Here is a 16,157-nt window from a genome sequence, read left to right on the forward strand (position 1 = left end):
GCAATAATTTTGCTTGTGCCTCCATTCCCCAATAGAACTTTGGGCCCCAATCCCATCTCCTTTTCTTTGGGAACATGTTAGTCTTTGAGATGCATTCTCCTTGTAACTCATCCTCAGCAATGACCTTTGCTAGCAGCAGTGCTGCTGAAGTTGATGAGCCTCTGGTTCTCTGGCCAACAGGCCTTGGAGATGAGTGTCCATCTCAGCAAGGGCTGTGATTCCCCTCTTGCCCTCCTTAATTGATAGCCACTGGCAAATGAAATTCTGGGACCCACTGCTGAGTAAAATGGGGAGTGCTTTGAGCAGAGTGAGCACTGCCAAACTGTCTTTTCTCCAACTTCCATCTCATGGCCCACTTGCCGAAGAGCCACATATTTTGCTGTATTTCTGTGAGGTACTATTTGATCAAGGCTTTCCTCTGTTTTACTAAAGCTAGCAGGCAGAAGGTGTAAGCCATTGATGAGGGCCAGCATGCATTCATTTCTGATGCCTCATTAAGTGGTCGCTCTTGGAGGTGGACATCAGCAGAAAGGCCAGGGACAACATAATATGCCTGGTAGTTTAGACGTGTCCAATCTCTCTCCAGTTGTATAGTGTATCTGGTAACACTGACAGAATCTTGCACATCTTTTGTTGCTGGTCAGAAATAACCTGTTTCATGGTGATGTCCAAGGCTCTGCAAATGAGTCATTGAGTCATAGAATCATTAGAGTTATAAAGATGCACAGCACACAGAAACAACCTTTTTGGTCCAACATTTCCATGCCAACCAGATATCCTAAATTAATCTAGTCCCATTTGCCAGCATTTAGACCATGTCCCTTTAAATCTTTTTCCTATACCCATCCAGATGCCTTTTAAATGTTGTAACTGTACCAGCCTCCACATCTGCTGAAGCTGGTCCAATAGGAGTCCAGTGGTCCAACTGGAGGAAGAATGCTTCATTTTCAACTTTTGGCCCTTTCAACCACACAGCATCAACATCAGCTTCACAAGTTTGCAAATCTCCCCCTCCCCCCACCTCATCCCAGATCCAACCCTCTAACTTGGCACTGCACTCTTCACCTGTTCTATTTGTTTGTCTTCCTTCCCACCTATTCACTCCACCCTCTCCACTGACTTATCGCAATTAACCCCCAACTGCATCCACCTATTGCCTTCCCAGCTACGTTCCCAGTCCACCCCCCCAATTTATCTCTCAGCACTGTTCCCCCTCCAAATTCCTGAGGAAGGCTTCTGTCCAAATCATCGACTCTCCTGCTGCTCGGATGCTGCCTGACCTGCTGTATTTTTCCAGCGCCGCACTTTTCGACTCCAACTCTCCAGCATCTGCAGTTCTCAGTTTCTCCCAATGGGAGTTTCCCTTGCTGCTACCTCCAAGACCTGCACATGCTGTTCAGCTGTGATCTGAAGCTTGTTGTTCGATAATTTTAACTACTAGTGAGGGAGTTGGGGCTGCTGGGGTTGGGGTCGGGGTGAGTGGTGTGTATGCTTCGGAGTTGCATCCATGATATTTTCAGATTGATCATCAAGCTGCAATATAGCCATGGCAGGTAGGAAGAGTGGAATACTCTCCTGGTCAGTCTGAACTGTGTGGTCAGTAGAACACCAGTTCCCCACTTTAAAAGAACCATATACTGGTTCTTGCTGCAGACTACACTCCTTGGCAAGCATCTTCCTTACTTTTGAGAGACTTCCAAAAGGTGAAAGTCAAAGATGATCTGTCAAATTGAGTGGATTCTCAGTGATTACTGTGCAGATCATCATATTTCATTGTCTGCTGCCATCAAGTCTCAAGTGAGTGTTATGCACCATTTGGCTGTGTAATATCCAGTTCTGTCACCAGATACCTCTAAAGTCTCCATCCTCCATAATTATTGGGCATGTCTGTTGATACTCTGCTTATTACAGTGTGTATCTATCTATAGTGTTCAATTTAACAATGACTGGATGGCCAGCCTGCTTCTCTGTTTCTACATTGTGTTCCTTGCTATTTTTTTTATTGCAAGGACAGAAAGAAGAGACTGAGAAATAAAATGTGTTGAGTGGATGAAAGAACAATATTTGTGAAGAACACTGGGATGCAAGAGATGCGTGTGTCATGGCAGTCAGAGGAAGATGGTAGGCTGATCAGCTGGGATGTGAATAGGTACCTCCAGTGTGAAGAAGTGTCATATCCCTCCTCAAATGAACAGGAGAATGTAAGTTGGAGAAAGCCAGGCAAGCTAGAAGGGATTTGTACTTAGTCGTGATAGATCATTCACTTATCTCTGCCCTGATGTGGTTACTGAACTTCGTATAGCATTGTATCCAGAAATGAAGAACTATACACTTGCTGCTTACCTCTGCCATTTTCAGCCATTCCAATACAAGATCGTTCCTCCTCTTGCACTGATAAGACACTTTCACCTTGTAAGCATCATGTCCAGAGACTCCGAGATGGATCTTTGGGACAGCCAGTCTTCATTGAATCTCCATTGCTTGAGTATAATATTTTGAGTCCCTCTTGGAATCCTTTTTAAGTAGTCATTATACAGGGCTGCATTGTGGTTCGGGCAATAACATGAGATGATAATGCTGTGGATAAACCTAAAAAACTGGAACTCTGTATTCAAGGTTCTTAACTTACATTCTGCTTGTCCTACTGCAAGTGGCTTGAAGCATTAAAATTGAGCTCTTGTGTCAGAACATCTTCTGTCTGAATTCAAGCAAGGTTCACTTAGCCTTCTAAAGAGGGTGATGACATCATGGCATAATGTGGGGGGAAGCAACTACAGAAAACAGAGATTGAATAGTCCTTTCCACATTTCTATATATTATTGCAACTTATAAAACTTAGGTATAAGGCATACAAAAAATGTTTCCATATCTAATGAAACCAATTCATTAGATATTTTCCTGTCTCCTTTCAGGATTTTGTAATCATCTCTCTGCATGCCTTTTGGAAAAATAATTATTTGGCATGCTGGGCTTTTAAAAGCAATGTGTGTTCTCAAGGGTACTCAGACAAGAGATGATTAATAGACAAAATGGCAGTTGCTTTATCCACTAACTAACTAAAGAATACACATTAGAATGTCTAGGTAATTTGAAAAACCTATCTCAGCCGGTTGGATTTCTTCTTATCTGTGGGTGGGTCATAAAGACACAGGCATACTGAGACACCAAAAAAAAGTAGTCTGGAAATAGGACCTCACAAGCAAGCAGAAAGCAAAAGACAGTGAAAGCTGAGAAGTAAGTAGGTTCCATCCTGGACAGTCTGAAAGAATTGAAAGGCATTATTTTATTCAAGGGTGATTACCCACCTCTGTCAGTTAGCTTTGTTCATGTTAAATTTATGTTATTGCATGAATGAAGATGCATTATGATGGATTAAATCCAACAAAGTCTTATCATGGTCATTCTGTTGCTCCAGCAATCAACATACTTGCTTAACTGCAGTGTAAACTTGTGCAGTAATTTGTATCAGTAATTTGACCCAGTGTTCATTCCATACACCTTCAGAAAGGAAAGAAATGCACGTGACCAAACTGGAGCTCCGGTTTAAATCACAAGCGGGTTTTATTGTTATATTATCCACCTACAATTTACATAATGCATTATAAGTCAACATCTAAATTCATAACATATGGTACTAAGTATATGGGATACGTGGGTGCCGGTGAGGAGTCAGAAATGTAACTGTCAGCAGAACAGAAACAGTAATGTCACCAGGTCAGAGTCAGAAATGGGTGGAAATAGACTCTGCTATGCATCATATGGAACTGTGGCTGGTGTAAGGTGGTTCTAGGAACAAAATACAAGAATGGGATACTCAGGCTGCTTTCTATGCAGTGCATGGGTATCTAATGGATTGGATTGGTAGGTGGCAGAAGTGGAAATGACAGAAATGATATTTCACCTAACATTGTGTGAATGGACATCTAGAATAAACTATACTGCAAACAATGCACTAATTAAGCTAGATTTTCTCTGACAATTATTCAGCTGGCTTTGTTGATTAAATTGGGTTAAGTTGTGAAGAGGACAAAAGTGGTTAAAAGTTGAATGGGCTAAAACATAACAAATGGACTATAATGTGAGAAAATGAGAAATTGTCTATTTTGCAGGAAGAATAAAAAGAAGCATGTTATCGAAATGGTAAAAGAATGCAGAACTCTGAGATGCAGGAGGATCTTCCTCGTCTTGTGCATGAATTTGAAATGATTAGTATGTAGTTACAGCAAGTATTTAGGAAAGCTAACAGAATGTTACAACTTATCAAGGGGAGAATTGAATACAAAAGCCAGGAGGTTATATTTCAGTTAAACAGGGCACTGGTGAGACTGCATCTGTTCACTGTATTGGTCACCTTAATTAAAGAAGGATGATTTTTGAGGCAATTCAGAAGAAGCTTACCAGACTAATACCTTGAACAGGTGGCTTGCCTTATGAGGAAAGGAACAGAAACTAGGCTAGGCTTATATTCACTACTTTAGAAAAGTAAGAGGTGACTTGATTGAAATAAGGGAGATCCTGGGGGCTTTTGGCAGGGCAGATGTGGAGAGAGTGTTTCCTCTTGTGCAAGAATCCAGGTTTTACTATTTTATGATTGGGGTTTTCCACTTAATACAGAGATTAGTTGAAATCATTTCTCAGATGTTTGTGAAAGGGTGGTGGATGAAGAATCCTTGAATATTGCGAAGGCAGCGGTAGATACATTCTTGTTAAATAAGAGGTTGAAAGGTTAACTGGAGGAGGCAGATTGTTGAGGTTTTTAGTCAAATCGCCATTATCCTATTGAATGGCAGACCATACTCAATGGCATACTGAATGGCATACTCCTGTTCCTGATTGGTCTGTTTATATCTATGTATATTCATATGATTACCATGTTGCATTGTTTGGACTAGTTAAACATTCAGTCTGAGAGCTATCAATTTCTTTCAACTATTTAGTGGATTCAACTTCATTTGTAAAAATGTTTCACTTTTTTTTCTTTTTATTGTGCACTATGTTTCACTAGTTCAAAATTCAATATACGTTTAGCTGTAAACAGTCTTACAACCTTTTAAATTCAATTACAATAGATTCAGCAAGCTTTAAAATTGAATGTGTAACCTAATCAAAAATAGGTAAGAGTTTGAGCAGAATTTGATAAGAGTTTCAAGGAAACCTGATGTCTGCTATAAAGCTGGTGGCAATCTTGTTGACCCAATCTCTGGAAGCCCAAGGGTATTCGGTCTCTAGATGTCAATGGAATCTTTTTGCCATCAGAGTTCCCAACCCAACAGAGGACGTTTAATTGCTGTAGCTTCCTAAGAGCTGCTGGACAGAGGCCAGGAATTCTCGATCACCACTGGAACAAACAGCAATGATTGCTGCTGCTGCTAATAATTCACTCAGGCCTTTACCAGGATGGGGTCCTTGGAGCGAGGCTACTGACAACATCATGGGGATTGTGGTTGCTCTCAGCAAGTACTCTCCTTCCCACTGCAGAGCCCCTCAGTGCCTTGAATTAGGGTTAAATACTAAAAACAAATTAACACACAGACCTGCTGGGTTTTCCTGTTGGTCACCCCACGTGGCATATTCCCCACCTTGCCACTTCCAGTGATGAGTGAATGAGGTTCTTAGGGCTTTAATTGATGTCCTACCAAAGACTCAATCATATGGAGGGTGGGTGTTGTATAAAAGTTAGTAGCTGACAAGATTAACTGAAATCAAGGGATAGACTCTACCCATCAGGATTTAAACAACTGTTCCTAGGAAGAGTGAGCTAGTGTTTTTCAAGGTATGTAAGGTTCTTGTGCTTTGTCTTTGTAGCTAGCTGTCATGTGCACTTATGTATGAAGTTGAGCCTGATGTCTCAAACGTAATGTAACCAGCTATGTATAAGTACTATTTTACTATCTTAATACCATATAGGTACTATGTAATAAACCTTTACTTGTTTGTTAAGACCAAGCCTATCTTATGCCAAAGATGCCACTTTCTTTTTCTTATTAATTCATGAGATGTGGACATCCTTGGCTAGGCCAGCATTTATTGTCCATCCTAATTGCCCAATGGACAGTTAAAGGTCAACCACATTGCTGTCAGTCTGGAGCCAGATGTAGGCTAGACTAGGTAAGGACAGCAGATTTCCTTCCCTAAAGGCATTAAGTGAATCAGATGGGTTTTTCCAACAATTGACATTGGTTTCATGGTCATCATTAGAAATTCAGTTCCAGATTTCTTCTCCAAATTCCATTATGTGCCTTGCCTGACTGTGAATCCACGTCCCCAGAATATTGCTTTGGTCATTGGTTGATGGTTATTAATAGATTCACAACAATAATATCACTTGGCCATCACCTCCCTTATGCTTGGTATCAGCGACTTAGACTAATACCAATAGAAGGCTTGGTGGCAGTGATTCTACCTAGGGAATCTTGAATGATCATGTAGGATATAACCACAAAATTACATTATCAGAAAAATGGATTTAGCCATATACACCAGCAAAATATCCCCACCTTGCACCCTCCTGCTCAATAACATAGCCCTAACTCCTACCTCCAGATATATCTGCTGAGGTGGTAGCACTCACCTTTGCCATTTGTGTCAAGCCAAGCTACAGGTTTTAACAGCAAGCTAATGAAATTGTTTTTCAGGATCTGAGGTTAATTATTTTTGCGGCTATGATAGTAGTCAAAGAAATAATTTGTCTACTTGCTCTGCAAGCAAGAAAATAATCTATATAATTGAAGATTAAGCATTTTCTTTTTACTTTAGTCTTCTATCTTGCTCAGATTTCTGCTGAGGGTCAGAACTATGCATTTGTTGCAAAACAGATGTCTATTTTACAGGCCATGCACTACAACATTAAAACTTTTAGGAGGAACTAACCTTCCTTGTGACTTAATTATTCTATAAATGTGCTTCATGAGGAACAATGTAAATAATGATCAGTATGACCAATTTATCATTTAAAAATAGATTCTATTTAGTATTGTAATTTTCTAACTGGATGTTTTTTCTTTCCTTTTAAGACATGGTTTTGGGTCACTGGGCCTCTCTGTCTTTATTGTGCAGAAAGGCTGTATAGATGTATTCGGAGCAACAAACCAGTCACCATTGTGTCTGTGAATTCTCATCCCTGTGATGTAATAGAATTACGAATGGTGAAAGAAAACTTCAGAGCAAGACCTGGTCAGGTAGGTTGAAATAAGAAGTTACCTTTCATTGTTATATACTTGTTGTTAGATTGTCAAGGTAAAAGCAATAAGTTTGCTCTTGTATGCTTACTGAAATAGTAATCATGATTCGGAGATGCCGGTGTTGGACTGGGGTGTACAAAGTTAAAAATCACACAACACCAGGTTATAGTCCAACAGGTTTAATTGGAAGCACACTAGCTTTCGGAGCGACGCTCCTTCATCAGGTGATTGTGGAGGGCTCGATCGTAACACAGAATTTATAGCAAAAATTTGCAGTGTGATGTAACTGAAATTATACATTGAAGAATTGATTGTCTGTTAAGCCTTTCATCTGTTAGAATACAGTGATAGTTTCACTTCTTTCATGTGTAAATCACAAAACCCTTTTTTTTAAAGTTGCATTCTCGGGTTAGCTGTTAACAATGGTGATAGCTAGACAATGTGTTGAAGGTGTTAGCCCCATGTGTTCTCTGTCTATGACCTGATGTTTAGATTGATTCTAATTTAAAAAGTGAGATAACAGAGTTTTACATAAATTCATGCAGTTTTTGAGCTCAGAGTTCTACATGAATGTATGTGGTTTTTGAGCAAAGTGCAATGTAACTCTGAAAGTGTGTTTCCAATAGCAGTCAATCTGTCTTAAAAGAATATGTCAAATTGCAGAGGTATGAGAGTGTAAGCTCCTTTTGCTGCTTGATTCTCTTTTCTTTATGTCTAATCAGTTTATCATGTTATATTTTTAATAAAAGATATCTGACTTTGTCAGGAACACTAAGTAATATAATGCTAAGAAAGATTTGAGCTTCTCCATATCCCCAAAACATTCACGGCACAGCTCTTCCTGTGGATTGAATTAAAGTTGCTTGGAAAAGCATGGTTTACTATGGCATTGGTACTGGTAAACTAAAGATCATAACTGATGGATCAAACTTGATATATTGGGGGAGATCCAAGATGGTGGTGACCCAGTAGGTCTCAGTCTGTAGAGCTCTGCCCAAGTCTGGCAAAGTGGGGTACTCACCCTCACCTGCTAAATTACTTAAAATAGTTTTTGCCCAGCACCCTTGACCATTCTGCATCAAACTTCAACTGTATGATGCTTTTTATAATGACCAAGGGCAAAGGCTTTTGCAGTTGGCAGCAGACAGAGATCCCTCCCCTGCAGCAACAGAGATGTCCGCGGTCACCCCGGGAGACTTACCTGCAGAGGCAAGCCTGATCTCGAAGTTGATAAAACTCCAAGAGAAGATTGATGCGTCCATCAAAGAGACGCGGTCCAGGTGGGAGTCTATCTCTGTCATGCCGCAGAAGCATGACCGAGCGATCGAGAAACTCTGGCAGCGTTTCGGAGAGACGGAGCAACAGGCCACAGACTCTGAGACTGCTGCTGAGTCATTTATGGGTCACGTCCGGGCTCTGGAGCGTCGAGTCTGGACCCTGGAGGAACCTATCGATGACCTCGAAAATCAAGGTCATCGGAAAAATATTCCGTAGCTGGGCCTTCCTGAATTGGAGGAGGAAGGCCAGCTTGTTGATTTCCTGGAGCAATGGCTCCCACAGCTGATGAAATTGGAGTCGAAGCTGGGTCGAGTGCGGCTTGAGTGGGCTCACCAGGTTGCTGTGAACAGGCCCGGTCCCAGTTCGACTTCAACACTATAGGGAAAAACAAATGTTACTAGAGGCCTCCAGAGTCTTGGGAAAGGATCCCCATGCCATTATGTACAAGGGCTCCAAGATAATGTTGTTTCAGGACTTTTCTCCGGTTGTTGTCTGCAAGAGGAAGGCATTTGATGAGGCAAAGAAGCGTCTGAGGGACTTAAATATTCAGTATTCCATGCGATATCCGGCAACGCTGTGCTTCAGTCATGGAGGATCTGTATATAACTTTGGGTCACCGGAAAATGTAAAATAATTCCTGGATGCTCTCAAATAGACTGCAGAACTTGAACTGTATGGATAATGACTTTATTTTGCCCCCCTTTTGTCTTTCCCTCCTCCTTTCTCCCTCTTTCTCTTCACTGTCTCTCCTTGGGGGGTGGGGGGCGGGTAGAGCAGGGAGCTGATTCCTTATTCTTTCTTTGGTCTCTTACCTGTAGCTCACGCGGTTTATTTGATTATTGGGGGATGTTTGAGTTTTTTTTCTTATTTGGTTGCTTAATACTTGCTGGGATTGTAATTTTGTAATCTTATATATTTTTATCTTGTGTTGTTTTGCTAAGATTGTGTGTGTGTGTGTGTGTGGTGAGAGAAGGGATGTGAGCACTTTTCAGTCCTGTTTTATAAGATATTGAAATTTATTTACTCTATTTTGTAATGCCTGGGCTGAGGGCATGACTCTAGCTGGGAGATGTTATGGTGGGGTTATTGGAAGGTAGTAGTGCCCCCTGTGAGCAAGGGGGAAGGTCTACTTTTAAACATGCCTTATGTTATTTGTATTTAGGAGTAGTTTTTAGCTGTTTTAAAGAGTGTTTTCATACGTGAATTGTTTTGGTTTCTATTCAATGTCTTTGGGGTGAGATTCTTCCTTCTGTGGGGGTCTCAGGTTTGCTTGGATGATCATGACTAGCCATTCGTTTAGGTGGTGCACCTGGACTGGCGAGGGGAGCCACTCACCAATCAAAAGGAAAAAGATATTATCAAGTCTCAAAAAAAGAAAGGGTTGATTTAGATCTTCTACAGGAGACACATCAATTCGAAATTGCAACAGGGTGGGTTTGGCCAGGTGTCCTTTTCACCTTTCAGCTCAAAAAGTTGGGGAGTAGCCATTCTTATTTGGAAGAATCTTCCCTTCCAAATGCTAAGCCAGATAAAAGATGAGTCTGAACGGGATATATTAATTAAAGCCCTAATATATGGAGAGGAATACGGGATTTTGAATCTTCATTGTCCCCCGGCACACCCTTTTAAATTTGCAATGGAAGCATTCTCCAAGTTGATGGCTCTCTGGGTCTGCCATACAATTATAAGGAGAGATTTTAATTGTATCATTGACGCAGAGACGGACAGGATACCTAGGAGCTCTGAGGGCATATCTTTGAGATTTTGGCAGTTGGTAGATCTGAATAAGGAGTTGGCACTGGTAGATGTGTTGAGGTGTCTTCATCCTGAGGGTAGAGACTTTATTTTCTATTCTAATCCACACAAGTGCCATACCAGAATCAATATGTTTTTTGTCCCCCGACCCTTTTAAACTCGATATTGTCTTGTAAAATAGGTAATTAACTATTTCTGACCATGCCGCAGTATATACGGAGGTTAAGACTAGACATTGGCATATGGACCCTTTTCTATTGAAGGATAGCAAGTTCATAAAATATTTTTCGCAGGAATTTAAAACCTTCTGAGATATCAACTTGGGCACGGCCAGTAACCCGTCAATGATGTGGGAGACTGCTAAGGCATATGCGCGAGGCCTGGTCATCTCATGTTCTGTGACCCGGAAAAGACAAAAGGGAGAGCGTCTGCTCGAGGCTTGCCTGAAGGCAGCTGAGACAGCATATGGTGATAGGCCCTCTATTACTAAATTACTAAGAGGGAGATATTATTTGCGAAGCAGAGATTATTTGAACACGGTGACCAGCCTGGCAGGTATCTAGCATACCTTGCCAGAAACAAAAGGGCTCCCCAAGCTATTACATCTATTAGAGAGAGTGCTGGTACCCTGACTTGTGATCGTAAAAAGATAAATGCAGCCTTTAGAAAGTTCTATTTCGAATTGTATAAGTCACAGGATTGTGAGGATAGAATGAGCAGCACGGTGGCACAGTGGTTAGCACTGCTGCCTCACAGCGCCTGAGACCTGGGTTCAATTCCCGCCTCAGGCGACTGACTGTGTGGAGTTTGCACGTTCTCCCCGTGTCTGCGTGGGTTTCCTCCAGGTGCTCCGGTTTCCTCCCACAGTCCAAAGATGTGCAGGTCAGGTGAATTGGCCATGCTAAATTGCCCGTAGTGTTAGGTAAGGGGTAAATGTAGGGGTATGGGTGGGTTGCGCTTCGGCGGGTCAGTGTGGACTTGTTGGGCCGAAGGGCCTGTTTCCACACTGTAATGTAATCTAATCTAATGAGGAAGATGGAGTCTTTTTGTAAATATCTGGCCCTCCCGGGCGTAACCTCCGAGCAGGTGTTGTTCTTGAATGCCCCCCTGGCAACCCAGGAAATACAGGAGGCGGTAAGGCAGCTTCAGAGTGGCAAAGCGCCCGGGCCAGACGGATTCTAGGCTGAGTTCTATAAAGAATTTATTGGGGAACTGGCCGGGCCACTTATAAATATGTATAATTGTTCACATAGACAGGGCTGCCTCCTGCCTTCTCTGAGAGAAGCAATATTTCTCTCATTCTCGAGAAGGGAAAGGCCCCAGATGACTGCTCTTCATACAGACCCATATCCTTGTTAAATGTGGATTTTAAAATTCTCTCAAAAATGTTAGCATTAAGACTGGAGAGAGTTTTACCATTCATTAAAAAGGACCAGACGGGGTATATAAAGGATAGCAGATCAACTAATAACATTATGGTACAAGCCTGCCAGCAGGGAGCGATACCAGGATTAGTTGTCTCCCTCGATGCAGAGAAGGTATTCGATCGGGTAGAATGGCCATATCTCTTCTATACACTGGAACAGTTTGGTGTTGGAGAGGTCTTTACTAAATGGGTTACAGTATTATATAATGATCCTAAAGCAGCGGTGATTACCAAAGGTTTAAGTTCGGATAGCTTTAGCATTGTTAGAGGCTGTCGTCAGGGATGTCCACTCTCACCATTATTATTTACGCTAGTGATTGAGCCACCAGCGGAAACTATACAAACTGACCCTAATATAACGGCTCTGATGGTTGGATCGGGCAAGCATAAAATTACCCTCTGTGTGGATGATGTCCTCCTTTTCTTAAATGATCCTTTGACATCTGTGCTCTGCTTAATTCAAGTGGCTAACTTATTTGGTATGTTCTCGGGTTACAAAATCAATTTTATGAAAACAAGGCCTCCCAGCAGCAAGGCCTCTGTCAGTATACCCAATTTTCCGGATGGATCCTGTTTCCCCTTTTGGTGGTCACTAGGAAGTTTTCTGTACTTAGGTATTTTTATTACTCCAGCATTTGGTCAGCTATATAAAGCCAATTGTACTCACTTATTAGAGAAAATAAGACAGGACCTTCAACGCTGGGAAGATCTCCCAATATCCTGGCTAGATAGAATAGCTTTCGTTAAGATATATATTCTTCCTCGCCTTTTATACCCTATGAGAATGCTCCCCTTGATGCTGCTGAGACAGGCACTGTGTAAGCTTTATGGTTGGCTCGGCTCCTTTATTTGGAGTCATAGACAGCCCCTTATTAAATTAGAAAAGCTGCAGCTCCCACAAGTAAGGGGTGGGCTGGACTTTCCAGATTTCTCCTTATTATCTTATGTCGCTGATTGGGTCTCTTGTGACCCACAATCAGTCTGGTTAGATATTGAAGCCTATTTATGGACAAGATGAGAGTTATTACGGATTATTGTAAAAACCCTATTGTATTAAATACAAGCAAAGCCTGGAGGATAATGCGACAGGATGAGGGTAACCTGCAAAAAAAACCTCTCCTTATTCCCCTATAGTGGGAATGTTGGGATTCCAGCCAGGGCTGACTGATGCTTTACTGAAAATCTGGGAGTCCAGAGGTATCTCCTATATGGGAGATCTGTTTGATGGGGAGGTCATGATGTCCTTCGAACAGCTGCGTCAGAAGTTTGAGCTGCCTGGCAAGGACCTTTTTCGGTATTTTCAAATACGAGACTTTATACAAAAGAAGACCACATTGATAATTAGTCCTTATAAATCAGATAGGGAAAGGAGAGTGCTTCAGCCAATGGGTCTGCCCTCGGTAAGTACTCTACCACTTACTATGTAATAAGGTATCAAAGGACAAGGGACAGTTACATAAAACCCGGAGTCAAGAATTGGGGATGAAAATCTCCGTTAGAAATGCGGAAGGATGTCTGGGAAGATGCCAGGAAGATCTCTATCTGTAACAAAACTCAGGCTACTCAATTGAAGATACTTCACAGGGCTCACATAGCATCTGAGTGACTCGCAAACTTCAAGGCAGGAGCACCTCCAATGTGTCCTAAATGCAAAATTGAAGTTGGTATTCTCACACATTGTCTGTGGACATGCCAGAAGATCCGTAGGTACTCGAACAGAGTAGCGAATGCCTTGACAAAGATTTTGAGTACGGAGATTGGGTTGGACCCAGTGTCTTTACTTTGGGCTCCCCAAATTTCCCCTCTTTGGATGTATACGGGAGGAAATTATTCACTACTCCTTCCTTTTGCGCGAGGAAAAATATTTTAGTGAATTGGGTATCTGAAAGTCCCCCAGGACTTTCAAATTGGCATAGGATAGTCATGGAATATATCCCCCTTGACTTCCTTACGAATATGGTGCACCAAAAAAACGGAATTAGCTTATAGAATATGGCAGCCCTTTTTGAACTACATTGACACAGATATTTAGACCATATTGTCCAGGGCCTTTGCTTAGCCGTGGTAATGGTTCTGGCTGGTTTGGGGGGGCTCTGGGAGGAGGAATCCCGTATAAATCCGGGTTTTGTTATGATTTGATATAAATCTATTTTGAATGTAGTTATTTATTTACTTATTTGTTTCTTTCCTAACAATAAACAAAAGGAGAAATGTATGATATTCTACTTTGTGTTTTGGTTGTTTGTAGAATAGATTAGTTACTTTTTAAAAAAATATATATTGATGTTGTTATTATATTGTAAAATGGAATACACTAGTTTGTACTTTTTTTTGTAATTTAGTAAAAAATCTCAAAAATCTTCTTTTTTCAATAAAAATATCTGTTTAAAAAAAAGCATGATATATTGAAGTTTGCTATAAAGACAGATGGAAAAAGTATGCTATGCTATAGACCAAATGTAGGAGAAATTTGCTAATATTGTTCTACTTCTGGTGGCATTATGCAGACATGTTAAAGTCCTGGGTGCAGGCAAAAACAGCAAGCCTCTACCTGCACAGTTTTGCTCAATCTTATGACGCTGCTTGACATGTTGAATTGAATTGAATTAAGTCGAAAAGGTGCACCTGGAAGACATGCCATGTGAAAAAAAGACATGCCTCTTCCAAGGGCCAGCAAACATAAAATTATAACCCCATTAAGTCTGTGGACAAATCATGGCAGATGGGTCTAATGTAGAGAAATATGATGTTACTCGCTAACTTTGGAAGGATATGAAAACAGAATGCACTTTAAGTGGTGAGAAACGACTAAATGTTGGTACTCAGGAAGATTTGGGGGCCCATGTATGAGAATCACTGAAGTTTCACACACAGGTTCAGAAAGCAATTAGAAAGGTAAATGACATTGTGCCAAAAACAATGTACCTTCTAGTGATAGTTGGATGTGTAAGAAGAGCTTTAAAAATATGAACTAGTAATTCACCAATAACTGTTTCAAAACAAAAGCTCCTTTCTGTCACAAGACAATTGAAGTATCAATCATCTCAACCTTCAAAGTTTCAGCAGCTGAAATTGCAAGTACTTGATATTTATCTATATGAAGTTAATTGAATGGTTAATGAAACAGCAGTTCACATGTTTCAACAGACTGACAGATATTTGGACTCTTAGCCAAGGATCGATAAGGAGGCAGGTGGAAGCTCATGTCCTAACTAGCCCATATCCTTGAAAGTCACTCCCAAAATCAGAAAGCCCAGAATTAGAGTTTGCAATCCAAGAATCCAGGACCCCCTACAATGTGTACAAGGCTCCTGAGTCATCCTGATGCTGTGTGAAAATCTAAGTCGTACAGACTACAAATGCATGAACATCATAAAAGAGAGAAATATGGAGTTTGGAAGCTAAAGACCAAAATGGAGAAAAACAATGAAAGTAATGGAGTGAAGTAATGTTTGGACGAAACTGGGAGATCTGTGCTGTACTATTGTATGTTGTGTGTGTACACGCAGAGAAAAAAGTTACAAGACAAAAGAAACATCTTGAATGTCACAGAAGGTCATTTAGCTAAGATTAGGATTGAAGTAATTTGACTCTTTGATGCTTGATTTAATAATAAAAAAATGATTTTTACTGCATTGCAAAAATAAAAGTATTACAACTTTGGTTTCCAAATCTAGAACTATCAATGCAAAAAGGGATAGAAGTGTACAGCAATGGTGGCAAATATAACATAACATGAATTGATTGAGTTAGCTGCAAAGTATTCCATGAAAACTTATGTTGAGCTTAAAATGTTTAAACACAATGCTTGATTTTTGTTTGGTAAGATGACCAAAGGTTATGGGATTTAGATGGAAGGATGGATCATGTTTCATATCAGCAATGATTTTTGTGAAGAGCTTTGAGGGACTGAATGGCCTAATCCTGTCCTTTACATTCCTATTAAATTTTGAATAATAATCTTTAGATTCACTAACTGTTTTTCCTCTCCCCTCTTCCCCTCCACGTTTCCTTTAGTACATTGTTCTGCACTGTCCAAGTGTATCAACATTTGAGAGTCATCCCTTTACCCTCACAACAGTAAGTACAATTATTTATGTTGTTTTTAAAAGTATGTAATCAAAGAATATTTATATATTTAAACAGTTAAAGTTTCAAATCACTGACAGGCTCTTAAAATCTTGTTTTTTAGAAATTAGGAACTAGAATATCTTAGATACGAATGTATGTTTGTGGTCAAAACGTGGCAGCAGTATTGAGTGTTCCGAATCAGATCAGTGTATGTCTCTATCAATTGACTTTAGTTCACAGAGTGCTGTGTGACTCTGCTAAAGTTATACTAGAAAATTGCTGATTTGAAATATGTTTGGAGCTTGTAACCTGAAAGCTTTCTAGCAACTGGGTTAAATAGTGCCGAGAACCATCCAGCTCAATTTCAAATTGTTCATTTTCATTTCCTAAATTTAAAGTACTGGTGGTTAGGCAGGTTTATAAATATTATATTATCTAAAAGGCCT

At 40.6% G+C, this 16,157-nt stretch overlaps 1 protein-coding gene across 3 annotated transcripts in view; it reads left to right on the plus strand.

Moving 5' to 3' along the window:
• Nucleotides 1–16,157, plus strand: part of nox4 (NADPH oxidase 4) — a 172,901-nt gene that overhangs the window by 88,548 nt on the left and 68,196 nt on the right. For all 3 annotated transcript variants that reach the window (XM_043691547.2, XM_087988033.1, XM_043691549.2), the window contains 2 exons: nt 7,014–7,178; nt 15,658–15,720. In XM_043691547.2, coding sequence (XP_043547482.2) covers nt 7,014–7,178; nt 15,658–15,720 — 228 coding nt within the window. The remainder of the gene's footprint in view (nt 1–7,013; nt 7,179–15,657; nt 15,721–16,157) is intronic.

Source organism: Chiloscyllium plagiosum, unplaced genomic scaffold (genome assembly GCF_037043375.1).
Source record: "Chiloscyllium plagiosum isolate Xiang-an unplaced genomic scaffold, Cpla_swu_hap1 HiC_scaffold_6, whole genome shotgun sequence".
Classification (NCBI taxonomy): Eukaryota; Metazoa; Chordata; class Chondrichthyes; order Orectolobiformes; family Hemiscylliidae; genus Chiloscyllium; species Chiloscyllium plagiosum.